General features: G+C 48.5%; 2 protein-coding genes across 2 annotated transcripts in view; both read right to left on the reverse strand.

Moving 5' to 3' along the window:
- Window positions 1-18,668, reverse strand: part of LOC119394248 (uncharacterized) — a 395,693-nt gene that overhangs the window by 288,211 nt on the left and 88,814 nt on the right. The gene's annotated exons all lie outside the window — the stretch shown is intronic.
- On the reverse strand, window positions 2,596-8,073 carry LOC119394974 (inactive serine protease 45). Its single transcript, XM_049416038.1, has 4 exons — window positions 7,706-8,073; window positions 5,744-5,987; window positions 4,853-5,054; window positions 2,596-2,998 (listed from the first exon to the last, which is right to left on the reverse strand). Exons 1-4 carry the CDS (start codon window positions 8,071-8,073, stop codon window positions 2,778-2,780), a joined length of 1,035 nt encoding a protein of 344 aa, XP_049271995.1. The 3' UTR covers window positions 2,596-2,777.

The raw sequence follows: 18,668 nt of genomic DNA on the forward strand, positions 1-18,668 counted from the left end.
TCAATGAGAGTGTCCCCTGCAGCGCCCCTTACGGGATGCGAACATGGTGTGAATCTTTGAGCAGGGTGAGAGTATAGCGTGAAGCTCGGAGAACAGATTAATAGTGTGCGCATCTTCATCTCGCATGAAGAAATACTTAAGAAATTCTGCAGTAAGAAGTGGGAAAAGGGCAAGCTCTGTAGACCTCTTTTTTATTTTTTTTTTCAGAAACCCATCTGAGCATTTGCTATCAGTTCTTGTTTCTCTGTGAAAGATGATAAGCAAGATAAAAATAGCTTTTCTCCAGACATTCTGCAGGTTTAAATAAACCCAGAATTATTTAAGTTATTTTTTGTCACCTTTTAAGAGGGGTGACTCTCAATTTGCAATTCCAGGAAAGCCGTGGTTCACCGTGTGCACGAGTTGGCCAGCGTTCGTATCATACATGTCTTTTACCGAGGAAGGGCAATTTTCAGGGCTCGTTTTCCTTTGCTAGACACAACATTAATTAGAGCTAACAGACAAGAAAGCCAAGGAAAATATATATAGGGGATGTTATACCCCTGTCACACGGCGCATGTAATGTCATTCGCTGCGAATGACATTCAAAACGAATGTCATTGCGATCTTGCATTCCGGGTCTACACGGCCATATGAAATGACATTCGCAATTGATGTCAATGTTTATTGGCAGGCGGCTGTGATAACAAAAAGTTACAAATTGTGCTTTTAATTTACATATTTTTTTTCTTGCTTCCGGGGTTCGCATTCATGGCGTGCGACTATCGCTACGGCTACCGCGGCGTCGCTTCACCAAAGCAACAGTGAGCGTTTGTAAACATGGCCACATGGCTGACAGGAGGTGGCGCTAGCGTCAAGTCGGAGTATGGGAAAGAGAGTATAGCTGCACAAAGTGCTTCCAACATCGCGTCGTACGTAAAAAAGTTACCGAAAAGTTAAAAACAACCTCTAACAAGAACGCTAACATCGTTTACATATTGTTTTAACATGCTTTAAGATATCGATGTCGCAATCTTTTGCCAAGCGCCTGTTGACGAGAGTACACATGTCGCGCCTAAATGAGTTCGGTGAACTCATTCAACGGGCGAATGCCATTAGGTGTGAATGTCATTCGCTATGCCCGTGTAGCAGCAACAAAAATGGCATTAATGCCTAATGACATTCGCTGCGAATGACATTACATGTGCCGTGTGACAGGGGTATTATTTTGTAGTCATTATCATGTAAATGTGAAGAAAGTAAAGCGGATGAAAGGATAACTTTTCGCTGGCAGGGACCGAACCTGAGACCTTCGAATAACGCGTCCGATGCTCTACCACTGAGCTACTGCGGCGGTCATCCCCCTGTCCATTTATGGGGTATATATGTGCATTTTAAATTTGGGAGTGCTAGTCAGCGCCGCTAGTGGCCACGGCGGCGAGTGTAACTAAACAGTATGCTGCATGCAGCATCCTGTTTACTTATCACTTGGCACACAGAGTAACAGCATACGAAGGAGCACAAACTGATCTATTAAATAAGCTGCCTTCTTCATGTACAATGTCGGCCAATAGACGATAATAAACATAAATTTATATAATTTAGTTTCCTTTCATGATTACAAAAAATGGGCAAGATTGATATAGTGCAGTAACTGTCCAAGTATTTTTTTTCGCCGTTTTTGAATTTGTGCTCGTAGAAGATCCCAGGTTTACTGGGTGTACGACTTGGCCAGCGATAAGATAATATCGTGGTTCTTACGTCCCAAATCCACGATATTATTATAAGAGACACTGCAGTGAGCGGCTCGGGAAATTTGGACCACCTGAGAAAGTTCTTTAACGTGCACCTAAATCTAAGCATACGGGCCTCTACTATTTCGCCTATCGAAAATGCGGCCGTCGCGGCCGGGAGTTCGCTGCCACCCGCACTGCCCGGTTGCTGCTGCCGATATCATGGTCGCCGCCTCGCTGTCTCTTGTCCTTGGGCCGACCCTGCCGTATGAGCCATGTTTTCAAGTAAATTGTTTGCGATTTGAAGCCTCCGTCGTCCTTGCTTTAACTAAGGAAGGGACGCAGCATGCCCAATACACACTAAATATATGTTATATTTTTCACGCGAAGACGAAATGAACGTGCATATCGCGCCGTCACTCCGTTCACTCTGGTTTTTCAAATTCACCGCACTCTGAGTAAATAATATACTCGCCAGCAAGATTCAGAACCACCGAAGTAGCTGCGGTTCACGTTCCGACATCGCGGCGACTACATAAAAGTCGCAGTTGCACCCGATACCGATACCGAGCATCGATACCGATATATCTACGTAAAGCAACGTTCGTAGTTCTATCGGCCGCATATATTATAGTAACCATACGATTTCCAATGAAGTCGACAAGGATGGCGTCACTCGCGCAAAGGCAAACGTGAACATTTCTCGCTCAATGACCGATCCCACTAAACGCTGACGTAAACATCGTAAGCACAAATGAGCAAATGGAACACCCGTTTTTCACGTTGAGTGCGGTGTACCTTTGGCGCAAGCTAATCAAGGCAAGTTTTGTTCAAATAACTCATTAGCCAAACTTTCGACATACGTTTTCTTTATTTTCCGGAAACACAGTCGTGCTCATAGTGAGCACGGGATCTGCCGCGCCAAGTACACCTGCGGCCGTGCTCAAAATGAGCACGGGATCGCCCTCTACGAATTATAATCTTGAAAAAGCTGCCGTACAAGGCAACGGCACACCACATTGTTCAACAAACAAACACATAAAGAGCATGTATTGCTCGACATCGTCAGAAGGTCTTGAAGACCGTCTCCAGGAGCCACGCCATGAGGGCGCGCACGTCGGTGAAGACCGCGACGCTGGAGACTGCGCGGGCGTCGTCCAACCACGAGAGCAAGCCGACGAGGACCCAGCCCTGGACGGTGTCAACCATGAGCGCGGTGCCGGGGTCGACCACTTCGCGCAGGCCGCCGATGCTCACAGCGCACAGCTCATTCGAGGGATCCCCGCCTGAACGCCCGGAAGAAAAGGAAAACCAGTGTCATTTAGTATTGCTCGATTATAAATACCGTAACCCTGCCTGCTCGTGATTGGCTCACAGAAAGAAAGCAAATGACGTGGAATTTCGTTGGTGAATTCTATAGGTGGCAACAAAATTCCGTCCAATGGTCCAAACAGTATTTTTCTTTTCGAGTTACAGGTGTCAAGAGCTTCTGAAGAAAGTTAATTTACAAGCGTGTGTGTGCACGCATTGTGTTGCCCCGCGTCTGAAGTTTAGCAGTGGGACTTGTGGTAAAGAACGCCTAGAGGGCGCCCTCCCCTCGCCTCGCAGCAAAATTTGATACACTGGAAGGATTGTGCCGTCCATGGAGTGCTTTATCGAAAAAGTCGGTTCATTATTGGACAAGTTGGAAGAAATTAAACTGGCGTTGTAATGCATCTGGGAAGCGAGCTTCACTGCCAAATAAGACGATCTCTCTCCTTGCTTCGGCTAGCGGTCCGCAAGTCGCTTATTACTGCTTCGCGGCGATACGTTGCGGGATCCGCATTGTAAGTGGTCAGCGGCGTTCTGCGGAGCGCCTGTTTCGTAACCTGTTACGTAGGCTTTCTCTCTCTCTCTCTCTCCAAGTTCGTCTTGTCTAGAGGGAGAGCGCGCGTCCTTTTTCAGATTGCTACGGTTTTTGTACAACGCAGGTGTTTCATACCTTGCACACACACTATCGCCACCGACCGGTCTACGTGTCGCGCTCGTTATAGCGTGCAATGCTTAACTGACCAGAACGTGCGATTAGATTCTGGTAGAATTAAATGAAAAGAAAAGACCGTGAATTATAGTAATAGATTTAAGCATCCTTTTAACCATTTGAGTAGGATTCGTATTTTTAAATCGCGTTTAAAAGTCGCAAAAAAAAACGGTATGCCGCGCTGCCTAGCGGGAAAGCCTTCCACTAACTGGTGGAACATGTCGAGCCGAGGCGTATGCGCAGCAAACCGCCGCGCACAAACACTATCAAACACGAGCGGCTCTCGCGCTCACCTCCCACTGTTTGCAGCATATGTGCTGTGTGTATACGACTTCATATTGTCGCATCGAAACATTTAGAATATAAATGTTTCACGGCGTTTACCACTTCCCCATTCCTTGATTAGACACTCTGACCGGTAAGCTCTCCGTTGCGCTAAAGAAAACAGGTACCATAAGAATTGGTTGTCGGTCCCTTTAAGCTGGTGTAAGCCCACCGAGAATAACATCGTTCGCAGCAGCTGAGCAGCGTATAGCTTTGTTCCGGTACACAGCACTGCATTCTCATGAATGACTCTAAATTGTAATTCGGAAATATGTCAATAGCGCTATGTGATAGCGCGTTACAGCTGATGCACATAAGGGGTTGTATTAGACCAAGCACGTTTTTAAAAAAATGCTGGAGTGGAGACTATTTCGCGAAAGCGAAGCCAGACCTCCGCCATCTTACTCAAGGCACATTACAACGTCAGCGTACTGCGAAGAAGGATCACAGTTTTCCTCACACGCCCTACTATTTTAATATGGCTAATTTTTCCTGACAGATACTACTCAACGGGCGTCCTGGTGTTACTGGTTCTCTTAAAAACCTCATCATCTTGAAATCTTTAGAGATCGCGTTACCAACAATACTCATCCGGATAAGTTACTTTCGTCGAGAATAGCGATCTCTTATTGGCGCACCACCACTTGGGACATGAACTGGTAGTGGGGAGTCTGGGAAGGAAGTGTTTTCCGCTTTTCTGAACCGTAATTCAGAGTGTTACACTGCTAAAGCAGGGCCTCCACTCCAGAATTTTTTAAAACCTCATTGTAGCACGCTCTTTTTTATATGTGCTCACCCGTGTCGTGCGCCACCTGAGGGAGCAGCGAGCAGTTGACGAGCTGCACGGACTCCCTGGTCAGGGCGGTGGGCAGGCGGCCCGCTCCTCCGCCGGCCCAGCCTCCCTTAGGGCGGCCTTCGTGACGTGCCATCCACAGCACCGAGCCGTACACCGGCACGTCGGGCCAGGGCAGGCACAGGGCACTCACGCCGCCGGAGCCCTGAGGAGCCAGAGCGGTAGATAAACAGACGTCTTCGAGGGAACAAAGTCTTGGCCGTAGTAAAAACCATAGGGGTTAGTGGTACAGACCCCTATAGCAGATTACATTGTCCGATTAGGCAGAGTAATTCTTGTAGTCTGTATAGGTACGTGCACAACACTGCAATACGCCCACCACGCTTGAGCAACTGCATGGCTAACATGCGGTAGTAACACCGGTATGGCAGCGATGCTACAAGCTCCCTCTACAACAGAGGAGAGAGTTTTGGTTCAACCACGGATGCTGTAGTAAGCAAAGGTGGTAGCCACACCCTGTCATGATTTTCGTGAGTTCAAAAAAAAAAAAGATGTGTCACGTGACTGTTCGCATGCTAAAATAAAGACTGGGCGTGCAAACACGGACAAAAGAGAGAAGCACACCACAGACGCCGACTAGCGACTGAAAAAGGTGCAGAACAGCAGAAAAAAAGCTGGACACTGTTTTCGTGCAATGGAAACTATTAAAAAAATGCATACGTCCCTAGAAGAACTGAACATGTAATTTAAAGGATGTGCGAAAAGAAGATAAAGACACGCCATGGCAGCGGAGCTCGCGCTGTGTTGGCTTCGAGAACTTTTTTTTTTTGCATGTGAAGAAAGCTGTATGAAGAATTAATAGAGTTTCCGCTCCACTCAAATTGCGCAGTTTACTGTGCTTCCACAGGCGCACCTGAACGTTGAGGGGTTCGGCGAGCACGAGCACGGCAGGTCGTTGACGGCCCGGGTGGTGCCGTGGAACCGACATCCTGGGTGGCACAGCGCTGCCGACACTGGCACGCTCACAGAGGAGCGGGCGTGGGCTCCGTGGGCGGCCGAGCTGCCATTGCGCAGGAAGACGCGGTACGTTGGCTTGTAGCGCGATGCGAACAGGCAGTGTGCCGCCGTCAGAACGTGCCTGTGCAACGTGCAAGAACGCCATTGAGCTCCCGGCATATCGAGCGTTGTAGCAAGTATTAGTACTGGAAACCCTAAGCCGTATAGGGGCTCTAAGGTCTTGCGTTCTTTCGTACTCCGGCTGGCAAACAGAAGAACGCAAGGAGAATACAAAAGAACACAATAGATTGGGGCACCTACCAGTTGTACTAATATAAAAAATTGCACCATTTCCCGCTAAAGGGGATCGTGAGGCGATGCGAAGCCGGAGCACTTGCACGATCGCGTTCCGTTGGCGTTCTTTGGGCATACTACCGACCTCGCGTCGTGGAACGCCAAAAGGAACGCTACGCGCGTCTTGTCTTCCCTCTAGCCTGGCCGTTAATTCTCACAGGGCGAGCGGGGAACGCGGTCGGCAGGCGTGTGAGAGGGGGGCAGCGTAGGAGAGGAGAGAGAGGGGGAGGGGACGCGCATGCGCTGGTGCTCATCGCGGCGTTGCGCAGGAGAGAATTTCGGCATGTCTAGCCCGCGTTTCACAGGAAGAGTGGATAGGGGGAGGGGCGAGGGGGAAGGGGAAAGGGGTAGTGGGGATGGGAGAGGGGGACGTTAGTGGAGAGGGTATGCGCATGCGCAGTAAGGGTGGTCACGCCGCACACCACCACCACCACCACCACCACCGGATTGAACTCAGCCATAAGATACTTCGCAACTAATATTGAAGGACCCTAGGTGCGCCCCAGCGGTGCGGGAAAGCTTGTCGATCACCATATATATAAATTACCCAATCACGTCATCACTTAAATTCTGCAAGCGTCCACTGGTTGGACTGTCTAGTTCAGCGCGTGCGATGATTCGGCATAACTCGAGAACGAGACAATATACGCAATCTCACGGTGAAACCAACCCGAAGTCCGAATTACGTTGTGGCGTTGCAGTTGTGCGCGAGTATACAGCGAACGCTTCTGGAGTTACACGTGTGTGATAATCGTGGCCCTAGCTCGTTTCGGTCTTCCCTTCGCTACGCTGTGTTCGTCGGTTCGTCTCTCCACCTCACCTAGTGCTCTTATCCGTGAGAGATGTTAGCAGATAAAGAGGTTCTTGTTCGCCCACTCAGTGGCGTCGTTTGCTCGTGACACCCCCTAATCACACCGTTGACTTCGCGACGGCCGCTGAGGATAGCGGAAAGGCACAAATAAGAGCAAGCAAGCGTCTGTTGGTGATTTACCTTCGCCTAGTCACGTGGTACCGCAGCGGCGATGCTCCGAGCGAGCGCAGCTGTGGCGCCTCTCCGCAGTGGATCACGTGGACTGACGTCACGCCTGCCACATGCGCTGCAGCAGCTCAAGGTCATTGCGACACGATCAATGACCTTGGGAGACAGCGCAGTAGAGTTTTCGCGCTAAAAAATGCTTTACGGCGTTTTCCGTGCGGCCATTTCACTACACACTCACTGGTAAGCTTTCCTCTGCACTAAAGAAAACAGGTACCATAAAAATTGGTTGCTGATCCCTTTAAATCGTAAATGTGCGCTGAAGTGGACTATTCCCCGAGTGGACTCCCGTGGAATGCACTACGAGATCACTCACCGTGACAATGACATTCACACTCCTGCTCTTTTTATATATGTAAGTCATCAACGTTCCTTTGTTGTCGCGCACTTAATAACTGCGAGGTCATTGAGCGTGAAAAGCCACGCTTCCTCTAAATAGGGCCAGAAAAAGAAGCTGGCCACGTACGTACCTTGCGGTGACGACGGCGCCGGCGCACGTCGAGGTCATCTTGTGGGTGACGGCCACTCGCGCGAGGTGGCCGAAGAAGGAGTCTGGGCCCACTCGGGCGTGACGGTCTGACGAGCCTTCCTCCTTGGCGGCCTGGAACACGCTGGGGCAAGGCAGCAGGTCCTCCGGGTCCTGGACGTCGGTCATGGCTTCCACGCGCACCGTGACCATCCAAGGCAGAGAGTGGGCGCCTCCCGGCGGAATCCCGCCTTCCGAGCCGCACTGGCTGGGGATTGGGAAGTGCTCTGTACGACAGCACTGGTTGCCCCGTGGCAATAAGGAGGCAAGCAGCAGCAGCAGCAGCGATCCAAGCACCGAAGACGCAGCCATGGCTTCTGTACAGTTCCGAAGCACGCGCTCTTCTCGAGACTTTCGCGTTTGGCGAGATCACGTGACCACGCGACGACGACGACGATAATGATGGTTATGTTTCCTCCCCATGGCACGCACCCATAAAGGTGCGGCCAAGTATGGTGCAGCTGCACTTTAATATACTATATATACATATACTGACAACAATTTAAACAATAAATAAAACATATAAATGGAGAAATGTTTGCACTCCTGCGCATTTAGACTGGAAAGATGAGCGGTCAACCTTTAACGAAGAAGTTGGGATTTGGCATGAAGAATTCACCACAAAAAGAGTATTTCTATGGTATTTCGAAGAAACACCACGCAGCACCGTCTCAGCGAAAGTTGGAGGAACGGCCTTTCCAGAGCCCGTTGTGAACTCCTTTGGGGCGACTACTACAAGTACACTTGAAAGGTATCCACTGTGTCATAAATTATCATAAGTTTTGTGAACTAGGGAAGCACCGACTATGCCATTATTCTTCATTCTGCGGAGAAACGAGGTACCCGCTACACATTATATAAGGCATTATATGTACTTTGTTGATGCTGCGGCTGATTACGATGAAGAATTATGGCTGAGCCCTTGTAATGGGTTGAAAGCTTTAAACGACCCACTCTCTGCTCAATTCACGTTGTGTGGTGTTATGATCGGCACCTGCGCCGAAAGGGAAGCGGCCTCCTATGTCAGTGGTGTAGGCAGAAATTTTTTCCGGGGGGGGGGGGGGGGCGCCCTTGATCCGACGCCCCTGGTGAGTGGTGAGGTACCTCGGGGCGGCGGACCTTTTGATGTCCACGTGTGTGACCCATCACCCTGCGGCCTTCACATGTCAAGAAAGGACCCCCTTAATGCCACAAGGGCAGAGTACAATGGCTACGCCCTCTTGGAGGATGTTGACCTGGGCGGGTGTGGGCGGCACCCCTAATAGTGCTGTGTGTGACGTGATTGGACCGTTCCAACTCGCTCCGAGTCCCCCAACTAGGGATCTGGGGAGCAGAGACTCCTCATAATGAACCCTCGCGGGCTCGCTCGACACGAGATATTCGTCTTGGAAGACGAAATGTTCAAGAGACCGTTTATTGCTATGAAATGTTCGTCATGTAACACGAAATGCTCGCCACGGAAACAATGTAAATAAACCACGTTAAGTTTCCCTTCAGTCTCTTCATGCTGCCTCTGCATCTTCCTCCCGAGTCTCGGGTGCATGCAACGGGCCGGTCGCAACAGTGGCGCCTGGTTGTTATTTTACTCTTCTACCACGCTATATTACGAATGTTAACGTGATTCCTTGCCCGACGTGACGTCTGTATAGAATCTTTTTGCGAAGAAGCTTCAAGCACCGGCGTAATGTGTTGTAGAATACTATGGACCCCCAGGCGGAGGGCCCGGGTTCAAATCCCTTCCGATCCTGGATAATTTTTACAGCGAAAACTTATGAGATCACAACAGTGCCGTAGTTGTCCGCCGCCGCCGCCGCCGGTGTCCGTAACCGCTATCGCGCGAAACAAGGACAAACGAAACATAAAAGATATCCAGGATCACATGGGATTTGAACCCGGGCCCTCTGAGTGGCAGTAGAGTATTCTGCCACAAAGCCACGCTGGTGCTTGAAACTCCTTTGCAAAAAGACCCTACACAGGCGTCACGTCGGGCAAGGAATCGCGTTAACATGTGTGGCGCATTTTTTTTTTCTTTTTAGGGGCGAAGCTCCTAAAGTCGTGGGTCTGTCCATCCCTTGTGTCTCGTGGTACGTGACCGCCTAGTTCGATGACTCACTCGCAGGTGGCGCTGGTGTGAGTGACGTCATGATGACGACACTCTCACGTGACTGACACTATAAAAGGCAATCGCTGTTTACGCGCTTCCTCTTTCGCAACGAGTCACCGGATGGAGGAGGTGGTTGTTGACAAGGCTGCGGAGCGGAGGGCGCGCAGGGCGGCGGCAGCGCGCGCTCGCCGACAGAATCCCGCCGTACGCGAAAGAGAGGCCGAAGCATCTCGTCAGGCTGCGCGTCGACGTCGTCAAGATCCTGCCGTACGAGCGGCAGAATCGAGCCGTACGAGCGGCAAGATCCTCGACGTACCACTCACGTATGAAAGTGACAACGGAGAATACGCAGCCATCAAACTCTTTGACTCTGGAATCGCAGTCGTGACCGTGTACCTCGCACCCAACCTGTCCATCAGGGACGTCAAGTCGTTCATAGACGCTGCGTTACGTGACTACGACGACAAGTACAAGAACCGTCCGTTTGTGCTGGTTGGTGACTTCAACGTGGATCCCATTGCTGATGACTGGATAGTGCAGCACATGCTTTCCAAATACGCACTCAGATGTATCCATATGAACCCTACCACGATACGAGGAACGTGTATAGACTTAGTGTTTGCAAACTTCCCATTGCAGCCAGTACAAGAACCTCTCTCGCTTCATTTCACGGATCATAAAGCCGTCGTAATGAAGGTACCTCGCAATCCAGTCATGACAAAGACGAAATAAAAAGAACAAACGAAGAAACGAAACAACAAACGAACAAGAACAAAATAAAAGATGAGATAAAAATGAGCCAAATGCTGCATCTGTTTCAATCAAACTGAGCCACATTCATTAAACCAGCGCTGCGTCAACAATCGTGACCAAAAGAACCAACATGGTCTTTATGACGCTCTTTCTTTTCGTCTTCTCTTCTCGGTGGTTTGCGTCGTCGAATTTTCTTGTAAAACAAAATAAAAGTTGATTTGTACAATGTACGCACAGTCTTACGTCTTTCTTAATGATGTAATGGGCGAACTTTCACGGGAGAGTTAGGTTACCGATGATCTCCCCCTCTTGAGTTTCGCCCCACTTATCATCCATCATTCATTCCGTGGATATGGCGTGATTTTTTTATTCAAAAAGAGCCAAATGCAGAAACCGAAACTGCTAAATTTCACGGGAGCGTAAAGCGCGCCTAAGTATCTTTTCCTTCTAAAACAGTTGGAATCAAAATGGGGCAATTCTTGATTGTAACGTGAACTCAAAAAGGCAGTTTCTAATAAAAAATGAGCCAAATGCTGCATCTGTTTCAATCAAACTGAGCCACATTCATTAAGCCAGCGCTGCGTCAACAATCGTGACCAAAAGAACCAACGTGGTCTTATCCAATCTCTTTAATTTGTGTCCTAGTTGCTTTGCTATCGTGTTTACGTTCCACAATTAGTTTTTCTAGGGCAAGATGGCACTTACTGAAGGACATGGGTAGGGCAAAACTCGAAAATAAAGAGTAAGAGGTGGACTTCAGTACTTCTTTTTGCCTCTTAGCGTTTCATTTCGAGTTTAGCTCTACAGTAACATGTCCTTCTTTCGCTCCAAGACGTTATATTTGAAATAAAAGATATATGAAATGAAGATATTGAGCACCGATATATTCCTTGAAGAAGAAGTGATCCGAAATGTCACGGCATAAAACGAGCTCAGAAGTAGAGCTGGAGCACTTTTCAAGGCCTTCAATAGATGCCAAGAACAAGAAAACGCTGTCGACAATCCAGAATAGTGCGCTTTTTGCCAGGAAGGAACACTCGCTCTTCAGGTCTAGTTATCGCCATTACGCCCATGCGATGGAGGACGGTACCGACGGAAGCACGAGCATGATGTTAATTTTATCGGAAAAAATTGCTATACCGTACATTCGAATCGTTTTAGACCTCTTTTATGAGCTATTTCAAGACCAAATGAAATGTTCCAATCTATAAGAGCCAAATACAAAGTTTACTCATGAATACCGACGATAGTCGGCTATACAGATTTTAGCCGCAATATAGATTTGAGGTACTTAGAGGACAGGAACACAATGGCAAAAAAATTGTTGGAGCAGGCTCCACCATATTGGCAGCAGCAAAAAATTGCGTTTTTCTCAGTTTCAGCTAAGATGCATTTGGCTCTTAGAAAAAAAAAAACGCCACATATGTAATCTAGCGTGGCAAAAGAGTAAAATAACAACCAGGCGTCACACAATGCTAATTGCGCAACGAGTGTGTGGTTTAAAGCTTCCCACCCATTACAATGTGCTCAGCCATAATCCTTCATCGTCATCAGCCACATGCAGCATCAACACTCAACAGTGTATATACACTCACGTCTTCCTCTGTCAATTTTAATATATGCCAAGTTAAGGAGACGACCACGAGAGCGCCAAGACTTAGGTGGCTAAATAGATAGACAGATAGAAACGGTCAAAGTGCCGTTTGTTCACAAAGAAATGATTCGCATTGAATAGTCCCTAAAGAAAAGCAACACGTCCAGGTAATTTTTGTTATACATATGGTAGACATGCCCAGGCAAGGCCGCTCAATGAAAATTTCGTGGGGCCGCAACATTCATATGCATGGGGACGAATTACAAGCGAACATGTTATTCGCGTAACGAACACGTTTCGAGGGTCATTACGTGAATAGCTTGACTTCCCTGTCACGTACGTCATAAAATCTTTTCCACCGGTCACTTGTGGCACATACCCGCCCGTGGTATGTGGGTATGCGCCCCAGATATATATATTCAGTGTTATATCAATGTAATAAGCATTACATATGTACGTACACTTATGACTACGCAAGCTATAGTCTTAACAAAACATGAAATTCGGCGAGATGGTGCATAGCTGATGGAAAATTTTGTACGCAAAAACAAGACAATTCACGGTTCACCAGAACGAGAGAGACAGGACGGGCGCTATCCTGGCGCCCGTCCTGTCTGTCTCGTTCTGGTGAATTGTCTTGTTTTTGCGCACAAGCTATAGGCGTTGCTGAAATACGTTTACGACCGCTGATTATGGTATGGAAATCACTGCACTGTAGTGTGCGCTTCGTGGTGATGAAATTGACGATCTATACCCTAACGTGAGTGCCGACGTCACGTCGGACCCTTAGCTACGCTTTACATGCCAGCGTGCTCGGCGTGCCTGGTAAGCCCACGATATGCGCACAACTACTAAATCCGCCTTTTTTCGATGCCACTGCGCATGCGCCCTTCCCCTAGCGGAAGAGTCGCGAAACGCCTTGTCATCTCGAAGGTTTTCGTTCTGGCGGCACCAGTTCTCCCTGCCCTTACCAAAATCCGAGCAAAACGGCAGAGCGCAGCACAGGAAAATGTAAAACGCGGATTTATACAAAGACGTGGATCCACGTCGTAGCGCTTGGCTCTGCCACCAAGGAGGTTTAACCTCCTTGGCTGCCACTCGCTCACATCATTGCTCACTGCTTCGCGCGAAATTAATTTCCGCAATGCGTGGGATCTGTCGAATTTTAGGGGCGAAGCTCCTTAGGGTGTGGGTCTGTCCCTCCTCTGTAGTATGTAGTAGTAGTAGTAGCAGTAGTAGGTAGCCACCTCTAGTTCTTGGAGTGTTCACTAGATCACGCTGTCGTAGCCACCTATAGTTCTCAGAAAGATCCCTAGATGGCGCGGAGGCGCTCGCTGCGTTGCAGATGTGTGCTCTAGTCCCCCCCCCTCCTCTCTCGCCTCGCGAGGCCGACGCAGGCAGCGTCTGTTTAGAAAAAGTTTATTTCATCGTAGGACGCTACGAAAATTTAGAAAGTGTCCGTAAAACAAGAACATTCACATACACAAATGACGAAACACAATACACATAAAACGTTTTAACAGAATTAAATGTCGAAGTCCACAGGGTGTCCCTAATGCATGGTACTAAGAACTAGCATGCGCACACTTATCACAATATATACAATGTACATGACGATGCATATACACAGTACACATGACTTGCTGAACATGCCAGCAAATGTGTACAGCAGTATGTACAGTAGATTTTATGGTACATGTAATTTACATAATTTATAGTTTTAGCATGAAATTTGTATATACAAGAACCTACATGGCTACGTGGACATGCACACACAGAAATAATAACTACAAACAGATTTTATGCATTAATATTCACTGTGTGATAACCTGGCTACAAGAACGAGGTCAGATGAAAAACTAGCCGCACACGTCCTTTAACTACCGACAGGAAGCGGCACGACCACTGCCGTAGAAATTCCTCTTCCCCAAGGAAGAACAATTCCTCCGACAAAAAAGACAGCAGTTCCGAGTACAACCGTTCCAGAATTGGAAACAGAGCACGACGACGGTGACCTGCTGCAACAGCCTCGCACCTGTTACGCCACAAACAAAAAGCCGCCGCAGTAATTAGAAGGCGTGCAAAGCGACTACGCGAGCAACGACCAGATGTGACAAAACGATTAACTCCTAGGCCACGGAAACCAGTGTTAACTGCTCTCCAAAATACCCTTGCAATTACACATTGCTGCGGCACATGCTGGTTAGACTCTTGTAGCGGACAATTCGGACAAGTGGAAGTTGGCACCATGCCCCACCTCTCCAGTCTGTCTCGTGTTGGGAGTACTCTCCATCCCAGCCGCCACATGAAGTCGCGGAGATGGCCAGGCAGAAAGGATGCCGTTATCGCGCTCCACGAGACACGGCTGGAACGCCACGAGCTGGAGGAACCAGAGGGAGCAGCAGCGCCGCCGTTGTGTCTACAACACGGTTTTCTAGAATGTTTGCATCAGGGCAAACCTGCTGAGCGTGGCGATAAAATGCCACTGCCGTGGAGTAAAATGCAGGCATGTTAAGTGCTTGCGGCGCAGAGTTAAGCCGTGCTCCCGGTAACAAATAACGTATCTTAGTGCCTAAGAAATAGCAGGCAAGATCACGCGCGGGACACGAAGCAAGAATCGCAGAGCAAGCAGCCGGCAGCGAACAGACACGGACGGGAACGTGAATCCACCCCTGTTACATGGTTGCCCAATTAAGCGCAGCTCGGCAAACCAGCTAAGGTCTACCTGACCAGAAAAACGAGCCAAGAAGGGATTGCAACGACTGAGTTATTCGCAATGGAGGCAGTACGACATGAGAGATGTACCATGCACGGCCGCAAAATACAGTCTGTGCTAAGTACCTTCTTTCCAACAGTGGTAAGTCTTATTCTTGCGCTTCCCGTCGTTTTACATTCTCGAGAACTAAAACCCACACGGAGGCTGATATGCCGTAGTAGCCATAATCAAGCCCCAGAATGCGAATAGAGTCGCTGAGTCGCTTTTTTGAAGGCCAAAAAAAAAATGGGGGCTTAGGCAGATGTCTGGGGAACCAATGAACAAATATCGACATTTCGAAAAATTTAATGCAGCCCCAAGCCGTAGACTACGGGATAAGCTGTCCTCGTTCATTAGGTACAACGTGATGCCGTCGTCGAAAGCTGTAGCCTTCACTGTACTACTTTCAGGTATTGGGAGGCCTCGAATGTAAGGATAATTAAGGAGTGAGAGCAGGAATGGTTCGAGACTAAGCACAAAAAATAGTGGAGATAGAGGACACCCTTGGCGAACCCCGCGGGTAACAGGAAATGGGGCACTTTCATAACCATCAAGAAACAGCGTGCTGTATATATTTCTGTATGCATTTCTGAGTAGCTCAACGAAGTCTTGCGAGAAGCCAAACGCCACCATTACGCTAAATATGTAGCTGTGCTCAAGGCGATCGAATGCCTTTTCTTGATCAAGTGAAACCAAGAGTCCACGTGCTGATCTCGCCAACGTGTACGCAATTATATCACGCGTAACAAAGGAGAGACTATGAATTTCTTTTGCAAGAATCGAGCACGCCTGATAATGTCCTATTAAGGAAGGCGTCAGGCTTCTCAAACTGCGAGTGACAACTGCTGCAAAAGTTTTGTAATCAGCGTTGAGAAAAATTGGTCTCCATTCCTCTGGGCGAACAGACGATGGGTCATGTTTAGGTATCAACGCAATTCGAACATCGTGAAAGCTATCAGGGAAATCAAAGTTCTCGAAGCAGCGGCAAATAACAGAAGTGAAAGTGGCACCAATGTCATCCCAAAAGGTTAAATAAAACTCAACGGGCAACCCGTCCGGCCCAGGAGCCGAACCGCGCTTCGTGGAAGACAATGCCTCTTTCACCTCATCAGCTGACGGACTTGTACAAAACTGTGCAGCTACCTTTGGTGGAACCTGAGGCAGCCCACTAAACATTGTGAATGTCTCGGTGGTACCATGATGCGTTGATATTGTCGTACGAGCCATGTTTTCAAAGTGAGCTATGAAAACTGATCGATCACGCGCAGGTGGCAATGCAGCGGGAAGGGCTCTGGCGGCCTGAGTTCCCAGCGGACTCGACTGTCTGAGAAGCGAGCTTCTCGCAAAGCGCAGAACCTCGGGGTGAGCACATGGATTACGTCTGCAACGCCAAGCAGCCGCCGACAACGACGATGCGGCAATAAGGCGTTGGAAACGTCCCCGTAACTCTCGCTGCCATGAGCGCATCAATGGAGCTAGTCAATCCGCCCGAAGAGCAATGCGTAGCTTTGTGGCAGTGTCTGCTAGTTCTTCCGACATACGGCGTCTGAGGGCACGCCCTTCGACTGAGCAATGTAGACGCCACTGTACCTTGAGCGCGTCCCACGACTCGGGACAGGAACCGAACAGGGAGGCGCGTAAGACTCAGACAAACTGGAGCGCGAACGCGTGTCATGCAGAACGCGGATGTCAAGACGCCATGGTCTCACTGACGAAGAAAAGGGAAAGCAAGCCTCGAGCACCACTCGTCGATGGTCAGAAATATAAACAGTGGATCGCGACACACAAGAAGCTAGCGCACTTGGGACGTAGAAGCGATCCGATCTACTAGACGATGAACCACGCCGCCAAGTCCAGGCATATTGTGGTCCATGTACTAGTCAGTACGCATCTATCAAAGAGAAGTGCTGGACCAGGCGACGCATCTAGCGTGCGTTCCAGATCGACCCCATCCAGGACCCTGCACGTCAGCTCACGTGTCTAATACACAGTTAAAATCCCCGGTGAGTAAGACATGCCGACCGTCAAGAAAATACACGTCCAGTTCACGAGAAAAATCTTTAGACATAACTGCTTGAGTTGGCCCATAAATACACAAAACGCGTAGCCTGAATGACTATAGGTCGCAGTCAAAAGCCAATGCACGATCTATCCCGTCATAGAAAACGTGATGATGTACGCTGTGAATTTTTATTGTTTAATCACGCGTAGGAGAAATCTCACACAGGCACTAGCTTGGAGGTCAAAATACAGTGCCTCTATATACGGGGTGGTCAGTGAACGGTTGTGCAGCGCGAGCAGTCGGCTTTTTCAATCAAGAAACTCGCTAGCAGGCAGCGTCTGCTAGCGAGATTTCTCGATTGAAAAAACCGACTGCTCGCGCTGCACAACCGTTCACCGACCACATAGGCACTGGATTTTGACTTCCAAGGTAGTGCCTGTGTGAGATTTCTCCTGTGCATGATTAAACAATAAAAATTCACAGCGTCCATGTAAAATTAAAGTGAGCTGCAAGTCGCCGTGACTCTCATCGACCCTTTAGAATAAACGCGCCCGATCTCACGTCATTGATGGGCAGAATTCACGGAAGATTCACATATGGTGCGTGTCATTGCTGGAAGGCAATCGTTCGATTTAGTGCGGCGACGTACGCTAGGGGGACCGTTGTAATGAAGGGACCACGTAAACAAACAGTACAATAAAAGTTTGATGTTGAATATATACACGGTGTTTCTCACGTGTTTACTTGATCATATACTGGGCGAATTACTCGGAGTATTCACGGTTTACCGATGATTTCCTCCGGAGCTTCGCCCCACTCATCATTCACCCCGTGGATATGCAGGTTTTTTGCACACAGGCTGGAAAGGTGCAAAAATAAAATATATCATGGTTTAAAAGAGATATAATATAGAAAGTTTAAGCTACGGATGCTTTGACTCCACCATGATTGGTGATCGTTCGCCGCGGCTAGAGTGCCGGATTATATAAAGAGAGTTTTGCACTTGGGAAGCAGAGCGCCTACTGTGACCTTGTTATAAGCAAGTACCCACTTTTTGTAATAAACTTCGCCTTCATTGGCAGTACATTGAATCCGGTATACGAATCAATTGTAGGGACTGCTCACTGCTCTCGTTATTATATTGTACAGTGGCGCTCAATATGAGTTGCAACACGATGACCTTGGTTGCCTTGGTTCAAGGGGCCCTCAACCTATACTATAACACCGGCAAATGTGAAAATGGTTTTGCAAAATACCAATACTCGAAAGAGTGCTTACGTCGCTTATTGTTTTCTATGTCGGTGGCACCGTGCGGTGTTGGCGCCTCTTTGACCATGGGAAGTATGTTGCAGCTCATATTGGGCACGAGTGTACATATAGTACTCTTAATGGTCAACCATTTTTCCAAAAGCACATACCTAATCACGTACCTGACGGTTCATGGTGGCTCAAGTGGTTCACGTACCTGACGGTTCAAGTTCATGGTGGCCAGTTTTTCTAGCACAATCTGTCCACCGTTTTTGAATAGATCTTGTGCTACCTGATCCTGGCCAGCGGCTTTACCTTTTTGCATTCTCCCTAAGGCTTTCTTTACTTCCCATGCCCTTACAGGTGGGATGTACGCTTCCTCTGGGCTACCACTTCTTACATTATCGCCCTGGTTGTCGCGGCTACTGTATCTCTCTAAAACTCCTCAGCT

This window comes from Rhipicephalus sanguineus, chromosome 5, assembly GCF_013339695.2.
Source record: "Rhipicephalus sanguineus isolate Rsan-2018 chromosome 5, BIME_Rsan_1.4, whole genome shotgun sequence".
Classification (NCBI taxonomy): Eukaryota; Metazoa; Arthropoda; class Arachnida; order Ixodida; family Ixodidae; genus Rhipicephalus; species Rhipicephalus sanguineus.

Bases quoted from the DNA above. Each gene is read 5' to 3' on its own strand.
- LOC119394974 (XM_049416038.1), bottom strand. From the start codon at position 8,073: ATGGCTGCGTCTTCGGTGCTTGGATCGCTGCTGCTGCTGCTGCTTGCC. The intron at 5,988-7,705 runs GTACGTACGTGG...CACGTTGCACAG, and splicing joins GGCGCCGTCGTCACCGCAAG to GCACGTTCTGACGGCGGCAC. The intron at 5,055-5,743 runs GTAAACTGCGCA...CTGGCTCCTCAG, and splicing joins GGTGCGCCTGTGGAAGCACA to GGCTCCGGCGGCGTGAGTGC.